The 19,216-nt window shown below is 36.5% G+C and overlaps 1 protein-coding gene across 1 annotated transcript in view; it reads left to right on the top strand.

Moving 5' to 3' along the window:
* The window catches only part of LOC110462481 (somatostatin receptor type 2-like), a 35,898-nt gene extending 17,462 nt beyond the window's left edge, over positions 1–18,436 (top strand). The window contains exon 2 of the mRNA XM_021516445.1: positions 17,233–18,436. Within this exon, the coding sequence (XP_021372120.1) occupies positions 17,309–18,436 (1,128 nt within the window). The 5' untranslated portion in view covers positions 17,233–17,308. The remainder of the gene's footprint in view (positions 1–17,232) is intronic.
* Positions 18,437–19,216: the final 780 nt, after the last annotated feature.

Below are 19,216 nucleotides of genomic sequence, written 5' to 3'. Positions count from 1 at the left end.
TGCAATGATCGATTCTATTTCTTTCACATTAAGTACTGTACTAGTAAATATGTGAAATGACAAACTCACTTTGAAGGTTGGCTTTCATACACATCAGTATTAAGTTTAGATCAAAAGTTACCTCAAGGTGCATTTACTGTTAACATGACTCGATTAAACAGATTAGAGGAAATAAGAGAAAAGATCGAACTGACAAAGAACTAATGAAGATGGTACAATGTTGGGCGCCAAGATTCCTTTGGGATCTCTTGTTCTAATTTCAATGCATATTACACAGTATTAAAATGACTGTAAAACTAATTAATGAGTTTGTCTGTTAGGTACAGAAATAGAACATGTTGATGGCCGATTACAATTCAATGGTAATTGAACACTTAATTGTTAATTGTGTATCTTACACCTTGCGTGAATATTTCACACCTCCTTCACGATTTACTAGTGAAACACAAATTGTCCTATTAATTGATAATTAGCAGGCAACTGGTAAGAGGAAAAGCTGCTTTGTTGACATTTTATAAGCATGTACATTACTACATTACGCATATATACGTGTCGACTGAAATCGTTTCAAAACAATTCTGGTACGTGATATGTTCATTACTTACTATTAGATAAATAGATAACCATGTGCATCTGACTGAAGTATGCGACATGCTTACATCGGATTTAAATGAAATACGAAATCGTGATATTCACAGGCAATTTATCAACAACGATACCTATCGAACGGTTGTGCGAACGTTATTATCGCAAATTTTATATCGTGCGCACACCGCACATCATGTAACGTTGTTGCCACATCGTCACATACATGCCCGCACACATTACATACAAATGCTAGAAAGTGACCCATATTTACAATAGGTGTTGTCGATGAAACAGAAAATACACACCTTGTCTTATTCTCCTAGTGCTTTTAAAACATTCTCCGTGTATCAATATCCTTTGATCATAGTTATCCATTGTTTTACTATCTTGAGTACAAATAATGGTTTTCATGACACTTCTCTGTGAGTCTTTGATAACATACATGGCAATAGGGTTTGTCTTACTCAAGTAAAACGTAACCATCTGTAATGAACGTAAAGATTACCAACCTCATTGTCGGGCATGTTATCAACCGTTTACAAACAAACGTGCATCTGCGCTAATTTCAAACAAACATGTATCTGGTTCTTGATGTATTTTCTAAGGAGAGTTTATCAAAAAAAATATTCAATAACATATATGATAACAGGTATTACCACTGAATAGATATTTACAATGATTTATTCGAAAACTAATCATTTTGCTATTAATGTTTTCAATTTGTAAATGTTTTCTTTCACAATGTTGCATGGCATAAAAAAGCATGTTTTGTCAACTATTGCTTTAAACGATACTTTCTAAACTATTGATCAGAATTAAACCAAACTACTTCGGCAATGAGAACCAAACGCTATACAAAACTAAAAATATGTCAAAATGATATGAAAGTCACCCTATCTCATGTATGATTATTTTAAGTATAATAAATCATTGACTAAGCTACAACTTACAGATTTCCACCTGACAATCAAAATGGTCTACTACTGACTAGGTGTATATATGCATACACGCTGTTTAGGTAACCATGCCGACACATGGATATAATAAGAAAGCATGTGGTTGATTAACTTGAAGAAAATGTTCTTTTTTAATGACCATAAAACACAAACACCGCAAATAAGTTCATTCTATTTTTATTTCTGTGACATTCCCTTGCTTTCTGCATCCCAATTTTAAGGCCTTCCACATTCAAACAGGCCAAAGTGCCATGTTTAGATATTCCATCTATCAAAATGAAAAAAATGATATATGAGACCTGAACATGCATATTGTAGCAAATAATTTTCACCAAAACTAAAGACTGATAATTTATCACTAGTTTGTACTGGTATTGTATTAGTGGTTATTTATCTCCATATTATCAGTTGATAATTCTCAGTAAAAATAATGTGTTAGTAAATGTCAATATATTCACATACATGATTTTTTTATCGGTGACACATATATAATTATCGGCAAATTGTCGTCTCGATCAGAGTGCAAGAATGACACAGTTCAAGTTGTATATGCCATTTTAAATGGCCTGAAAACCACAAAAGAAAGTCGTTAAAAAAACACACCCGTGTCTCGTTATTGCCTCGCATCACTTCACGATTATCTTTTATCGAATATACATTTTCCTTTTCCCCGACATGAACAAGCATGAGATGGGTATGCCTCAAGGGTATATACTTTCTGTCACCTTTCATATTAAAAATCAATAGCATAGTAAAATATATCCTTGCTCTCCCACAGAACGATTTCATTTGGAGACGATTTTCCAATTTGCTATAGATCAAAACAAAGTTATACTACAAAGAGTGGTTTAGTTTATTTAATGTAACGCCTTATTAACGACTAAGGTAGTTTAATGTTTGGTTTAAATTTATTTTATTTAATGTCCTATTAACAGCGTAGGTAATATAAGGACGTGCCTCCATGTATTTTTGTGCATGCGTGCTTGTGTCTATGTGCGCTGGAGGTAGGGATGTTGGTGTATTTGCCTCCTTGTGATAGCGCGGACCTGATGCCGACTTTATAGTGCTACCTCACTGCAATATCATGCTGAGGGCACTCAGCACAGCTTTCCGTCCGGTTACATTTTTCCTGCAGCGGGTCTCTCGATCTCCACCTGCAAGGGTGTTTTAATAGCACGGATGTGCAATCAGATGTTTTTCTTACGTTCATCTTTCAGGATGCAAGGTAGTATTCTTTGCTGAAAGATCACTTAGACCTCCAGGACATATGAACTTACTTTTTTGAGGACAAGGAAAACTAAGTCTCTCTAGACCGTCTCCATATGACCATGGCGGCTCCGAGTTCGTTTTAGCCTGAGCGAAAAACAAAACGAAAGAATCCATTAAATTTTCTGTTGACAATGGTTTAAGGTGGTTTTGGTGAAACGTAATTACGATGTACCATTCTCTTAACATCCACAGCCTAGTCGTATGAAATTGGTGACTTGTTTACGAACTCTATATTGCGAGAAAAAATAATTAGCCTGACGCATTTCGCTGCTGGTTCTAGGCAACTGCTGTGTGGGCTTTGTCGGGTTTTTTTTATCTGCTACGTAGGGGACTCCGAATAATTCACAATTGATCTGCAGCTCCTCTGAAATTAAACGAACAAGAACTATCATTCTTCATGTGGTAATATCTTTTTTACGTAAACGTAATTCAAAGTGACTATTTTGTCAAATAACATCCTAAAAATAAATTGGGTAAAAAATCATATATCTCCTGATAAACGTTCACGTTGTTGATAATGACCAATGTCAGTTTTGTCTTTTGTGAAATATATGTAGGTTGATTAAAACGTCAAATAAATAGAAACTCTTGTTTAACGATGATAGAGGTGTTTGGAATATGTTAATATATGTTTTGCTCGGCTCGGCTAGAAAAAAACCCCATACTTATTGGTAGGTAAGTTAGGAGTTCATTGACAGCTGCCTGTAAAACCTAAGGGTTGTACATGAAACGATTTCTTCATTTCTTATTAAGAACGCCAAGAAAACATTGTCTCTTGTCAATTTCTTGACGTGAATTTCCAAAAGTCTTGATGGTTTGTCTGGTATCATCTTGTGATGAAGGTTTTATCGCCCCCAGTACATACACGCCCTTTCATTTATCTTAGCTTTTGCGAAAAATATATTGACCTTTCTTAAAGGTGCCCTTGTTATAGTAAAGGACACAAAAGCAAATCACCAAATATGCAGTTGGTTCCCTCATTACTTGCCTTTTACAAAATGCAGTGGGGAAAAGAATGTATTAATTTCCCAATCCCCGACCTGCAGGCTGTTATAGGCATTATATTGAACCGTATACGCTTTTCATATTTTCAAAGAATGCGTGACAAGCACTGGAAAATTGATATTTTGAAAAAACCAATGTGACGGTTATTTTTGCTCCTAATGGAATCTGGTTTTTTTTTTATAAAATAATGTCAAAATAGTGAAATCTTTTTAGTACAGTGGTGATTTTAGTTGTACTGTTTTTCTGTCCATTGAAACACCTACGTCTTTAGGTTGCATGTTAGATCTATAAAAGAAATTATAATTTCAGAAGCAAACACACGAAAGCTGTGAAAGTGTTTGACAACAGAGGTCAAAATATGGGACTGAAACCGAAATTAATAGTCCACGTTTGGGTTCCGCCAGGGCTGACTGAAAAGGTCGTTTCATATTTGTGGGTGGCAAAGAGGATGTTTCAACTGTGACATGCGTGACAAGCACTGTAAAATTGATATTTTGCTGAGTACAAAAATAGACTACATGAAAAGCTAGCTTTTGTTGTGTAAATGGCCAAAAATGTAGTCTCAAACCAAATTCGTATTTTTTTTTTTTTAATGTGAAGCCCACATAGTCCGCTTTATAATGTATATGCCAATTTTATTGCTGATTTTTTTTAAAAATTTGATACATGCCGTATTACATGGGTTATTCATTGTACAAAAATATCACCCATTGCCACCGTACGCTACTGTACACTGCTACCTAAAGGAGTAACAGGATTGTCTTCATAATTCCGAACTTGTGTAGAGTAAGGGCTTGGATACTTCTGTACATTTCATGTATATGACAGAAACGCTGTCACCGAGATGATGACAGTAGAATGATTTTATTACGATTTATCGGCAAACCGTAATTGCTTGCACGGACAGAAATAATTACTTCCTGTTTTTCCTCGTATTGACAAATAATTATAGGAGATTTACTCTGGTCTGTCAAGGCAATTTTATATACATCAAGATAACGCCTCCATGCCTTGCACTAAACTGCATGTAGTAGAGCTGATAAGAGAAAAAACCTGCATTTTGTGATAAAAGCATCGAATTTGGTATAAACATTTTATTAAAGGTACTAATCAATTTAAGATATGGAGGCATCTCTGAAAAACGTCCCTTCCGGTTTTTTCCAAGATGGCGGCAACACGAATTTCAAAAATGCTTACCAAGGATTGAAAGATTGCATTTTTGACATAAAATGTGAGAAAAAAAATATAAATGCTTATTGTATTTAGTTCACAACTTGGTAGGAGATGCAAAATACTTAAATATCATCTACACATTTTTTTTTTTCCAAAATGGCCACCATTTCCTGTTAATTTTCCAAGATGGCCGCGATGTTGTTAAAGGTTAGTTAAAACAAAAATGGCATCCTCTTACTCGATTTGCACGAAAAAATAACACATACACGCACACTTTGAGAGAAATGAATTGCACTATGTATAAGGACAAGGATATGCACATTAATATTTCATCAAAGTCTGAATATCTAAATATTTCCAGACAAAACTGCATTTCAAATGGTCAAACTTCATTAAACAACTTTCCGCTTACAAGTCTAACACTAAGATAAATTATTACCCTTTTCCCACTTTCCCACTTTTTCACCACGAACAGTTTCCTTCACACGAACATAATGCAGTGCATTCTAATGTAGATTTAACACATTTGCAAGATTTTTTGCATCCGCACTTAATGAGTTTCTGTGCTGATGTAGCTGCATCCAAAAGTGTCGTCCAAAAGGGTACCCATACCCCATTGATATTCTGTTTCCATCCCCAATCTGACGGTGGAGGAAGTTCCTGGATAGGCTCAAGACATTGTCCCCACACACGACCTCCCTAAAACTCCAACAGAGCTTGGGTATGTAGTAGAGTTTCCGTAGTGCGACTCTTCTGAGTGAATAATTGTTTCCTTGCCTCATTGACGTACATGAGTTCACTACTTCGGCTATGCATCAGAACAACGAATGGCTCTGACCTTCATGTCCGCATCGGTGATGCTCATAGGGCAATTGCTTAAATGAAGCAATGTTGGTGCAAGCTCCGGATATGCACTCCATGTATCCCATGCAGACTTTTTACATCTCCCACAAAATGATGAGACAGTGTCACATCCCGTGAAAGCGTGGAACAACGGTAATGCATTTGCTTTTTATTCCCTAAAGAAGTTACCATGTCATGTATTGGAAAAAAACAAAAATGTTTTCCTACCCCAAAACCAATACAAATTTCGTCCAAATCAATTTCAATGTAATTTGACAAGGCTAACACTACAACATCTGTGTCTACTGTACAAAGTAGCATCTTTCGATATCCATTTGCATGCATGTCTGCTACATGAACAAACATTCGAGTGTCTGCCTCTTCGTGGTTACAAATGAATAAGGCTGTTATTACTTCAAGGTCCTCTCTGTTTGACTTCACTTCATTGGCATCAACGTATCGGGCAAAATTCATCTCCCTGAAAGATCTGACAAAGAGAAGGATTGTGATTTCCATATCAAGTACCATGTTCCAGCATTTTAACTGAGGTGATGATGCTGACCTTGTCTCTTTCCATTCTGTGAAATCAAGAGAATGGTCTTCCAGCATGTTGTTTTTGAAAAATTCCACATTAGCCTTTTCTTGAAGAATGTGAAGGCATGCTGCTGTGATTTGGTGTGGATATCTTGTTCTCCCAAAGTTGCTTGCTTTCAGGAACGAGTCGGCCATTCCAGATGTTGCAACATGTGCCTCAATGAGCGCAGAAACCCAACCACTTCCACTCAGCCAGTCTCCGATAGTTTTCAAAGAAGCCATTTCAATGTGCAACCCCCGAACATAATTACAAATTGATGCTCTCCATAGCGTTGTGGCCAATTCCATTGAATCAATTTTGCCAAGGTATACAGGGGCTGATCAAATGCAATCACAGGGGTATGACCTGGGTTAAGTTTGTTGGTAGACTTCTGTACGATGTCCATTGCTGTGCTCTTGGCATTTTAATGGAACAGGGGTAGCAGTGGAGATATTGCCAGATGTGTCTGACCATCTTCCAAATTTTCAGCTTGAAAGAACGCCCATGTGATATACATCTTGTTATTGTCTTGGTCAGCAACACTCCTTGATACAACGCAGCCACCTGTAACACAATAATTCCAAATTTATAGAACATATAACTTCTTCCATTAATACATGTTCATGGAGGGTCAAAAATAAGTGCAGTACATAGTCACATTATATAAGTGTTTATGTTTTGTTTTGGAAGAGCGATATACCAGGGCCATGAAATGAATCTCTAGAAGTTGTTGATGATAGATTGTGGTCAATATTGTCAACAGCTGCTGTTGTAAAGAGACCACTTCTCAGTTTAGGAGGACAAACTGTACCCTCTGTTTCATATCGTTGGCACACTGATTCAGCAATTTTTGTGAAAATATTCAGTACTCTGTCATACGAAATACCTGTAGAATGTGTTAATAAGCTGACGTTTTCTCGTCTGACTGTGAATAGCGATGCCGATGTAAATACAGAGAGGAGTTTCGCGTGCTTTTTGATGACGATGAGTATTGGCCGTCTCCTTGACCATGTGATACATGTTAAACTGTATTGTTTGGGCTATTAACATTAATGTATCTTTTGTGTGTTATTCTCTCTTTATATGAGGACCTTCTAAAAGCATATTTACAAGTGTAAGAAGTGAAGTAGACAAACACGACTCCTGGCAATTTTCATCAAAAGGGCCTTTGAGGGTTGAGTGCATAGCTAACATATCTCGTCGTATTATCTGTGCGGCTTTACAGATGTGACTGGCTTTAGTGTCAAAATCTTCATTGATTGATCGTCATAATGCTGGGCCAACATCGCTGTTGAATACAAGTAAAGTATCCCTACCATCTTTGTAGGCCTGTAAATCTGGGATTTGTCCTAGAATCCTTTCTTTCAGTCTTGTAGCGTGGGCAGCTGTGGATGGTGTGCTGAGGCTATTTAATCTATTACCATACAGCTCAGATTGTTCAGCCATTCGAAACACAGGTGCTATCTCATTTGTTCTGGAGTCCTCTATGTAGGTTACAATATCAGCCAGTGCGATGCCATGGTTTTGGTTCTGTTTGTCATCTTATGGATGATGCTGAATAATCAAAGATCTGGATTTGTTGTATAATGTCACGAGATACTTTACATGATACTTAGCATCCTGAGCAACCATGTCCCCAGAACTGAGTTTTGCTAACACTTTCTTATCTTGTAGTTTAACAGCACATTCCCTAACCCGACTGTCCATGTTAAATTTACTTGCATCATGCAACTTGTCCGCTTCTGTATGATCCTCGCAGAAAAATCAAATATCTTGATCTGTAGTTGTACCTTGCTGACACTCTCCGATATACTCTTTTGGGCTTATCGATGATGGTTCTCCTAAAGAATTTAATCGTCTCTTTTCCGCACGTTTAAGTTCTATGTTGTTGAATTTAAGACTACATCTCTTGTGTCATTTTGCCTGATGATTCAACAAAGCTGCTTGAATACCTTCACCTTCATCGAAGTTAGGTAATGGCACTGGTAATGCATTAATCTTTATGAAGTCTGATTTTTTTTTGGATATTGATTCATAACCTTTTCCAACATCCGTCCTCTTTGAATTAATTGGACATTTTAATTCTTCTATTTACTCCTGGCAAAATATACACCTCTCCAAGTAAAAACGGAGATATTCTTTGATGGTGATTTTGTCCGACTCAAATGAAATAACAAAAAAGGTTTGGCCATATTGCTGAAAAACAACCTTTCGGTTATGCAACTAAATAAACATTAATAATCTTATCAATTTAATTAAATCATACCTTGTTTCATATTACATAACAGAATTTAAATAATGCAATGTATTCTCTTAAAAGCAATACAATCATTTTCTTTACACGGAACCTTTTTAAAGGCGTAATAATTATCCCTTTCTCACCGAAAAAGTTTGAAAGGAGGTAAATTTCAAAAATGCCTACTGTTTTTTCGTTACTTTCGTAAAAGGATATTTTAACAAATGTTTCGGGCAATATAACCTATATTTAAACAAGAAGTATCAAAAACATCGATATGCCTTGATCAACACATTCAGAAATCCTAGATCAAGTCTAACTAGTTGTTCTGGGAAATGTTTGCAAACATGCAAGACAAAGGTTGAAAATAGAACTCAAAATATCATATTTTAAATGTTTGACTCAAGAAAAAATATGGTTTACTCACATTTTGTCGTTGTCAGAGTAATGACCTTCTTCATTGTTTGGTAAAATATGTCATGTGAAAAATGTCCCCTAATTTAAAAGTTCCTTAAAATTGTAAATAGGAAAACAGGAATTTCTTACCAAAATACTTACCAAGTTTGAAATTCCTCTCTTTTTCTTCAATGCTGTCTAAAACGGCTGAGTACCGATATAATGTACTGTCTTCTTCTATTTTCAACAAAAACATGTAAATTCAACCTCCAAAATTGCTTCCATGCCGCATTTTTTTATTTATTTATGTGCATTTTCATTAAAAGTGTAAAAGTAAGGGAAGCATCTGTCTTTTTTTAGTCAATTGGTAACACAAAAATATGCTATATAACTAGATTCGTGTCTATGTATTTAATATAGATGCCTTGTAAACTGATTATATTGAATTTTACCGTAAGTTACGATTTCTTTTTCGCATCTCGCATATCTTAAAATGACCAGTGTACATCATGGATAATGTTCACGCAAATGGTAACACAAAAATATACTATCTAATTATTCAACTACTGTTTTTAAATATTCAATATATAACCTCATATTTAGATTTTTTAAACTAATGGCGGCCATTTTGGATTTTACCGGAAGTAAGTATTTTTTCGGATGCCTCCATATCTTAAAATGACCAGTGTAAACAGGGAACCTATGTACTAAACTTCATGCTTTTATCATAAAGTGCAGAATTCTTCTGATTTTAGCTCCTATCCGCTGTTCTAATGCCTATGTTGAAGCAGTCTTCATTACATTCGAAAACCTATGGTTTCGCTTCCGATTTACCTTGTGCGTTAACGACCTTATATATTAAGACTAAATTTGGGATCTTATCTTTTCTCTTCTTTCTCAACAACATTCTTTTTCCTAATGTCTCCCTTGACAATGCCCTTCTTTTGGCCTTTGGTTGAGCGTTCGCACCTGTGAGGAAGGCTTATGGTTCTATCCCCTGGCCGAGACATACCAGAGTCTGTAAAAATAGTAGTTTTTCTCCTGCTTAACGCTCAGCAATTTATGAGACGGACGACTGGTTCGCCCGTTTTTGGTATAATGCGATCGGATGGGATGTCCTGCTGGTTGTCTTCGGCAGTATGTTTCAGTGAGGTAGCACTATAAGGTCGGCATAAGTTCCGCGCTATCACAAAGAGACAAACACGAACAAATCGCAGCCTCCCAAAACACACACGCATACACTACACGCATGCATCTTGCACACAGGGGACGCCGTCCTTAAATGACCATAGTTGTTGATAGGACGTCAAACAATACTAAACAAAACAGAACCAATCTGTCCAAGAATTGCGGCCGCCAGGGGTCATCCGAGAGAGAAAAAAAATAGAGTTAAGGCTGATTGATTACTTCACTTCTAAAAGGTCATCAATAATTTAAGACAACTGACTTACTAAGTTGGGATCCACAGACTTACTTCCTTGAAGATAACCTGTGTACACTGGTTCAGGTCATTGCCAGTAAGTAGAAATTTGCATACACGTGATGACGCAAAACACTACAATTTGTGTGTGAAAATTAACTTTTGTCGTTTAGGCAGAAGTGTGGATTGTTTCACTTTGAATTAAAAATGTTCAAACACGACAAATTGAGAGTTTTGTGTCAGGTCAGTTTGAAAATATCGTTGTATTTGGGACGTACGCAAAATTTAAGGTACACTCTAGATAACACTATAAACTTACAACATTTCATATACTACGTATAAGTTTGAAAGACTAACACAAAGTTTAGCCTATNCGACTGGTTCGCCCGTTGTCAGTATAATGTGACCGGGTGGGGCGTCCTGCTGGGTGTCTTCGGCAGTATGTTTCAGTGAGGTAGCACTATAAAGTCGGCATCAGTTCCGCGCTATTACAAGAAGACAAACACGAACATATCGCAGCCTCCCAAAATACACACACATACACTACACGCATGCATCTTGCACACAGGGGAGGCCGTCCTTAAATGACCTTAGCTGTTAATAGGACGTTAAACAAAATCAAACAAACAAAAAAAGTCGTTAAGACCTGGTTATTAAATAAATAACTGCATTCCCGTAGTAAAAACAAACTTCAAACAATCAGGAACACTGTGTTTTGTACACAAAGTTTTAAGATATGGGCAACTGTTTAGTCTATGTAATCTGTTCATTCAATACGGCTCTGTTGTGTCAAACTTATTAAGATATTATGTTCAATTTTCTGGAACTCGCTGCGTTGCACAGACTGTCTAGACGTAATAAAATAACAACAATGTTGAGTGATTATAGGCAGCCAAAATAATAACTTTGCTGTGTGTGTGGACTAAAATGATATCATGATCCTCCGTTTTAAGACTGCCTTCCCGTTGTTGCAGACATATTCACTAGAATTACGTAGCAAGGCGGTACTTGATGAAACACAAATAAATCGATGGAGTGAGCTAAACGAAGTATTTTTGTGTTTAATGTTTCAATCAATTGTGATAGCCCTTCAATGGGAAACGTTCCTTGTCAAAAATATTATCGATACTGCGTGGTTATACAGAGACTAGTAAATATTGTTTTTTTCCATTTTATCTCTGTTCAGACCTAGAAAGTGGGTCAAAGGTATTCATTTGAAAATGCTGAAAACAGAATAACATTTATCTAAGCTCTTCTGATTATTAAAAGACACAGAAAGTGTTCATATATTTGAAACCTGCTACTTTGAAAATCAGTAAAGGTAATTCATTTGAACGCACTTGACAGCCATTTATCAAATCACACTACTGGCCAAAAAAATAATTATCCACGACTTTTGGGTTCTTTTTTAATAAAACAAAAAGGACACAGTTAACAGTCCACTCAGAAACCCGACGCGTATTGTTTCATCAAAAATGCAGAGATGAATGCATTGCACCTCTGCTGGTGTTCTTAAATAATACATATTGCTCGACCACGTCAGGCTTTTTTATTGTCAAGGTAAGGACGAATGATGAAAAATCATTTGTTTAATGTAAAACAAAAGCTTATTGATGTTCATCTCTGATATCCTTTCTCTCAGTGAGCTCTTTTGTAGACGTACTCTCAGTTAATCAAATAAATCGACATTCAGTACTCATTGACAAACCAATTCAATAAGCTTTACAAATTAATCACGGAATTGACTACAAGCTGACATTGACGTCTTGTGACCTTAATTGTGACTTGTCGACATCCAAGGAAATGAAGCAGACAAATCGGTAGATGACAATGACCTTGTCTTTACCAAAAAACGAGATAGCACAAGTAACGAAAATGAACATCTCTTCAGGGCGTTAAGTTTTCATAACCATAATAACAAAAGCGTTTTGTTAACAAATGACACAAGTATCCCCTAAACCTAACACAGCAATTATTTACATTTGTGTTTAACCTGTAATTTATCGCTTGCTACGTTTCATGTATACAGTTGGTAAAGGATGTATGCGATATCTTTAAACGTTGATAAATGAGTCAAAAATAGCTACTCAAGTTTGTGAAAGCAACAACCGTATTAACAGGTACGTTAAGCGGACTGGGTGCTCTCTCTATTAAATGTTTACCTCTAAACCATTATCCTGAACTACCTTTTACTGAAATGACAGAATGATCACAGAATCAGGATTAGTTGTGCAGAATTTGACATTCTAAGGTCATTTAAAGACGTGCCGCGATATATGTTGTGTATGCATGCATGTTCGTGTTGTGTGCTGGAGGCGGGAATGTTGGTGTATTAGCCTCTCGTTCCTCTATCGGCCCTCACATGCGACCTTCTGCCGAAGGGGGGGGGGGGCACAGTCTTTTTCAACCTAGGCATGCTTCAGACAACATTTGGTTTAAATCCCTTCATTTGTACAGAATAAAAAACAGTTTTCACTATTTCTCCTATTGGGCTCTGCCCCAAGGGGGTTACACCCTCCGTTTATACAAACTGCATGCCCCGATGTTCTAAAAGGCTCTAGAACAAATTTGGTCTACATCGGGTTTTTTTGGTTTAGAAGAAGATTTTTTAAAGATTTAACTATTTTCCACCTATTTGTTCTTGCCCTCAGGAGGGACCACATCCTCCGTTTATACAAAATTTAATTCCTTTTGCCCAAAAATTATCTAGAACAAGTTTGGCTAAAATTCCTTCATCGGTTTTAGAGGAAGGATCTTTAATTGTTTCCTTTATTTCCCCTAATTGGCCCCACCCTTCTGCACCCAAAATGGGGACCCTCACAACTCCGTTTATACAAAATTATTCCTTATTTTCCTAGCATGCTTCAGACAACATTTGATTTAAATCACTTCATTTGTACAGAAGGAGAACAATTGTCCAATATTTCCCCTTTTGGGCAAAAATAAAAAATCGCTCTCTTTTATTTTTTTACGAATGAAGGGGTTAGGGGATTCAATTTTGTATAATGTTTTTTTCGGAGTATGTGCACCCCCTACGGTTGAGGACAGAGGGAAGGGGTCCATGGGGAAATAAAGATAATTCAGTATCAAAAAATTAACCTTTCTGGGTGAATAAAGGGATTATCAACAAGTTTGTTAAAGATCATTTATAGACAAAAAGACTAAATTTTGTAGAAATGGAGGGCAACCCCATTAAGCCCAATTAGGGAAATATATCTACATGTAGTTCTTTTGCTATTTGTACTTCTTGTACTCCTTTAATTAACCTGTGTGTTACTCATCAGGTTCAAAATTGAAAAAAATACAAGGTGAGCTAGTGAGGCCCCTGGGCCTTTTGTTTTGAACAAATAATTATTTTTCAGTTGTCATTCGGCCGACAGAAGATAAATAATAAACAGTGACATCATGCATTATGCAATATATTCAATCCAATCAATTAAATCCAACAATCACTCGTCAACACATGGAATCAGCATTTGACAGATTCACAAACACTTCAAGTAACCTTCGCTGTAAGTTAAGCAAAATATCCAGACCATGAGATTGGCAGGTATTAATTGTAGATCTACCGGTAAAAAAAACAACAACATTTGTCCGCTAGCATTCTTCAAATACTTCCAAAATTAAGCGCGGGTTCCGTAAGAGCATTGGTCTGTTGGAGAATAATTTACGCGCGTATTTTTTGTCTTTCATCCAATAATCAATCGTCATTAACCAATAAAAAGGGTTGTTATAGCGAAAACTGTGTAGAGTGAGGCTTATTTATACAAACCCCTCATGATTAGTTCCCAGATTTAAGGCGCAATATTCCTTGAGCTTGCTTTTATATTTAGGACGTTAAACAAAATCAAACAAACAAACAAAATATTTTGAACTTCCAGTATTTAAATTCTTGTTCAGTTCTTTAAACAGGTTTGCGAACATACTGCTGTTGCTGCGTTTCTTATGAATAAGTCCTTCAAATGAGTTTTGAGCTGTTTGTCTTCTACTGACGTCTCCCAGACGGTGTTAGGGGACTTATTGTTTCCAATCCGCCAAACTAAGTCTGCCACGTTTCACATTAATTCCTCTTCACCTATTCATAAGCTTCACGAGTGCAGTGAGGGGCACATTTATGTATGCATTTGATATCTAGTTTTCATAGAGATATAATGCTTGGCACCATGATCTCTGATTTGCCGAAATAAACTGGGCTACCTGAGTATTCATTTTATTCCTTTTTGAAAATCGCAATCGGGTTCATTATTGGATTGCTTGATAGTGGTTTTTAAGACAGGTCGAAATTGGTGTAATGTTTAAATTCGCTAAAATGTTTACATGTTTATGTTTATGTTTATGTCGATTTGACAAAATGACCGCCTTTAATTGGTCTACATTTGTCTTCTTATTTGACAAAATAGTTTTCATTGGCGCTAAATGACCTTCTTTGTCGATGGGCCGTTAAACAATACAAAAACAAAACAAAAAAACAGTGGCTGGCTTCTGATTGATTGATTGGTTGCACGCCTGCATGTCGGTGACCTCTACTTAGTTGGGGTCACAAAAGCGACCACAATAGCACTCATTGCAACATTTTGGATCTTTGTCTTTCTTTCTACTTATAACAACCTTTTTTCCTAGCGCCTATAATAACATTACATATCTTAAATCACTTTTCGAAAACAGAACTGTCTTTTCAAATTTAGGCTATCTGATAGCTATTGGTCTTTGTAATAACATTTGAGTCATCATAGCCACTTTCAAAATGTAAGTTGACGTTTGTCTTTTAATCTTTAAGTTTGTTTAATGTTTATATTTTTCATTTGGGTTTTTTCGACCATTTGTTGGCCCAAATGACTTGTTCCATGTTGATTGGCCGTTAAGCATTTAATAAAAATAATAATTCTTAGCGCCTAGCTTGGCAATACCTCACTTATGGCTTTAATGTTTAGCGTTCGCCCAGGTGAGGAAGGCAACGGGTTCTGTCTACTGGCTAGGACATACCAAAGTCCTTGAAATGGTAGTTGTTATTCCCTGCTTAACGTTCAGCATTGAGAGTAACGGCAAAAACTGGTTCACCAGTTGATAATGTGACCGGGCGGAATGCTGTGCCGGGTGCCTTCGGCATGGTATAGCAGTGAGATAGCACTATAAAGTCGGCATCAGATCCGCGCTATTACAAGATTGGTTTAGTATTGTTAACGTCCTATCAACAGCTATTGTAATTTAAGGAGGTCTCCCCTAAGTGCAAGATATATGCGTGTGTGATTTGGGACGCTGCGATATGTTCGTGTTTGTCTCCTTGTGATATCGCGGAACTGATGCCGACCTTATAGTGCTTCCTTACTGAAACATACTGCCGAAGACACCAAGCAGGATACCGAGGATACCCCACCCGGTCAAAGTATACTGACAACGGGCGAACCAGTCGTCACACTCCTTAGAAACTACCATTTTTACAGATCCCAAAGCCTTTGTCACAGGGGCGAACCCTCAACTAAAGGGCAAAAGTGAGGCATTGTCAAGGAGGACAAAAGGAAGAAGACAGTTGTTTAGAAAGAAGAGACAAGATAATATCCCAAATTAAGTCGCCTACTACGATCATGCAATGGGGGCAGCAGGTACAATTATTACGCCCTACCTGCAGGGACAGCTGTTACAAGAAGGCAAGAACACCAACATATGTTAATAGAACTACATGGCTTTTTTGGGCGCGTTATGTAACAGGTCCCATTACACCTAGAAACTTTATTTTACTTGTACAAGACAAGAATTGAACATTAAGTTATGTACCCTCTCAGAGCAACTAAATACACTTGTTTTAATAGGTCCGTGTTGTATTTGGAGTCCGTGTCCTTTTGTACCGTTAATTACATTAGACATTAAAATGTTGGTAATTGGTGTTACCCGATTAATATAAGTTGACAAAAACATATTTTATTGTTGTTAAATGAAGTTTATTCGAAAACACCAATTCACTTCAATCTAATGTGGGTTTGTATCAATAGTATTAATAATAATTTGAGGTTGCTCTATACCGCTTTATCACAACCTTTTTTTTATATCCTTGAGAGTTTCTGTTTTACCAAGAATTGCATGGGCTCATGATATTACAACTTTAGAATACAGGAGTGAATGTCTAACAAATCTCCTTCCCTCGTGTAACCTTCGCTGTTGCAAGGACATTAAACAGCAAACAAACAACCAAGAGCAACAGCAAACTACTAAATTTGTTAAATGAAATTATCCTGGACTATTTTCAGGGTAGCACGGATGTGGTATTTGGTTCGCTCCGATTTACCAGCATGTTGTCAATCATGATATCATTACTATGCGACTTCTCTGCTCTACGAAAGATACCACAGCATCATAGATCGAGTATCCCGCCAGCTATAACATAAAAATGTAGCTCCGCGTATGATAGCGTGACACGTTGGCAGTAAAGTGGACTTTGCTAAATGAGATTTCTGTGATAGTCCGTTAAATCATTACCCGAAGAAACCCATTAGGTACTAGATACCTGCGACGTTCTGATCCTCCTTAGCAGTTACGTTCTATAAGTTTATCCATCAAATATGTTCCTAGCACGCAACAGATGTAAACAGGATATCATGTGGTACAACATGATAATGGCCAGACAGATTAGATCAGTTAACTACACTAAAGTAATAGTAAGTCCTGTGCAGTGTATTATGATATAACATGAATAGAAACTATTTTCATTTTTATTTATAGGTGATTTTTGATTTGGCAAATGAAAAATTCACGTATGTTTTTCTTGATATGTTGACAGATACACCTGGAGTTACTGTGCTGTGCTATGTTGAGGTAAAAAATGTGATACATATAATACTTTAAAGAACATCAGCATGAGTGGATACAGTGAAACCTCCCAAGGAAATATCTCCGTAAGCAGCCATAACCTCACATCACCATCAATCTGTGCAGAGGTGGACGATGCAACAAAGGTCGCTGCAAGAATACAGAGGAATATAACTCCTATCATCTGTATTTTAGGTATCATTGGAAACACACTAGCAACTATAGTATTTTTAAGTAAATCACAAAGGAAAACTTCATGTAGCCTATATTTGGCAGCCCGTTCAATATCGGATACAGGATTCCTTACTACATTATTTATTGTGTGTCTAACGGATTTAGGAATCAACATCTTCAACGTAGATGGAATATGTCAGGTTGTCATCTTTTTAACCTACATTTGCGGATTCCTATCTGTATGGTTTGTTGTCATGGTAACTGTAGAGAATTACATACGGATTTGCCACCCATTCAAAGTAAACCAGCATTGTACCGTTAAGACAGCGAAAATCGTCATAGCTGGATTTGTGTTTGTGTCGCTTCTCCTTTACAATTTTCCTTTGTGGACAACGGGGATACATGTCGGTCCAGATGGGAGTAAAATGTGTGCACGTCATAGTGTTTACGATAAAATCAATCAAATCGTCACGTACTCTGATACAGTCATCACTCTTATCGTTCCTATTCTAATGATTATATGTCTGATGATTGCCATTACATGTAGCATACTAGAATTTCTTCATCGCCAAACGAGGCTCAAAGGGAAACGACAAAACAGCAACGATAGACGACATTCGTCACCCCAGAGTAAAGTAACACGACTGCTGTTTTCCGTGTCCTTCGTTTTCATCACTCTCACGTTACCAAGTCACGTTATTCGAATTCAAATGACTTTGAAATATTTGTATTTTAGTTCTGCCTCGATAATATGTCCAACCATGGCTGAACTAGCAATTCAGAAAGTATTCTTGATTTTGTATTATTTAAGTTTTTCTGTAAATATTTTAGTGTATTTATCATTTGGTCAAAAATTTCGTAAAAATTTCATCGAGATTTTCCTTTCCAATTGTTGTTGTCGATTTAAGTACGGTCATCAAGAGTTAGTGACAATACCTAATTCGGATATGAAGAAAACAAAGTGTACTTTTGTTCAGACAGATCGCTGCACCGAGGTCTGATTTTGCAAATTGATATGTTTACTCTATTTCGGTGGTGCTTTCTCTATCGATACAATGAATGTTATTATTCCTATATATAGATGTTGTGTACTGACGACTCATTTTGACATGATAAAAAGGAATAGCAATAATCCATGTCATTTTGTTGGCTAAATAACAAGTTCACAAAATCGAAAAAAAAAAGGTAAGTTGTTAATATTTTTCATTATTCAATTTTCGTAAAGTTTGTTTGGTATATTTTGTTAGGCGTACTTTTAAGAGTAATTGCCTTAAGAACTGGTGTATAGGAAGATCACAACCAATACCAAAGAGTAGAAAAGACAGACAAAATACGATTGTTGCTATGGGCCAGCAGATCATTTGTGTAATATCTACGAGCTGATGGATGATATTTGTAAGCGGTTTTACCGGAGCAAAATTTTCAAATCAATATTAAACAATATTAGAATATCTTCATATAGATGGTTTATACCCATTATAAAGTTAGGTAATATGACGAAAACAATGTCCACAGAAACCTTAAGTCAATCAAGAGGAATGTCGATGTACTATCTTAAAAATTCGTCAGTTGTATACGGTAGCATATTATCATATAAGAAAGAAAATATTATTTCATATTTCAGTACGATTCGTCTGTTTGGAATTATGTTATATCAAAGTTTTACTTTATAAACAAACAGTGCACGTATAAACGTGTTGCAACGTTCCTTGACCGACTGGTCCCTTCCAGTTTTGAAACGTCGCAATACGTNAATGAGGAAATGTTTTAATAAATAAATA

This window comes from Mizuhopecten yessoensis, unplaced genomic scaffold (assembly GCF_002113885.1).
Source record: "Mizuhopecten yessoensis strain PY_sf001 unplaced genomic scaffold, ASM211388v2 scaffold10797, whole genome shotgun sequence".
Lineage (NCBI taxonomy): Eukaryota > Metazoa > Mollusca > Bivalvia > Pectinida > Pectinidae > Mizuhopecten > Mizuhopecten yessoensis.
The sequence above is the reverse complement of the archived record's forward strand: the minus strand, read 5'-3'. Positions and strand labels throughout refer to the sequence as shown.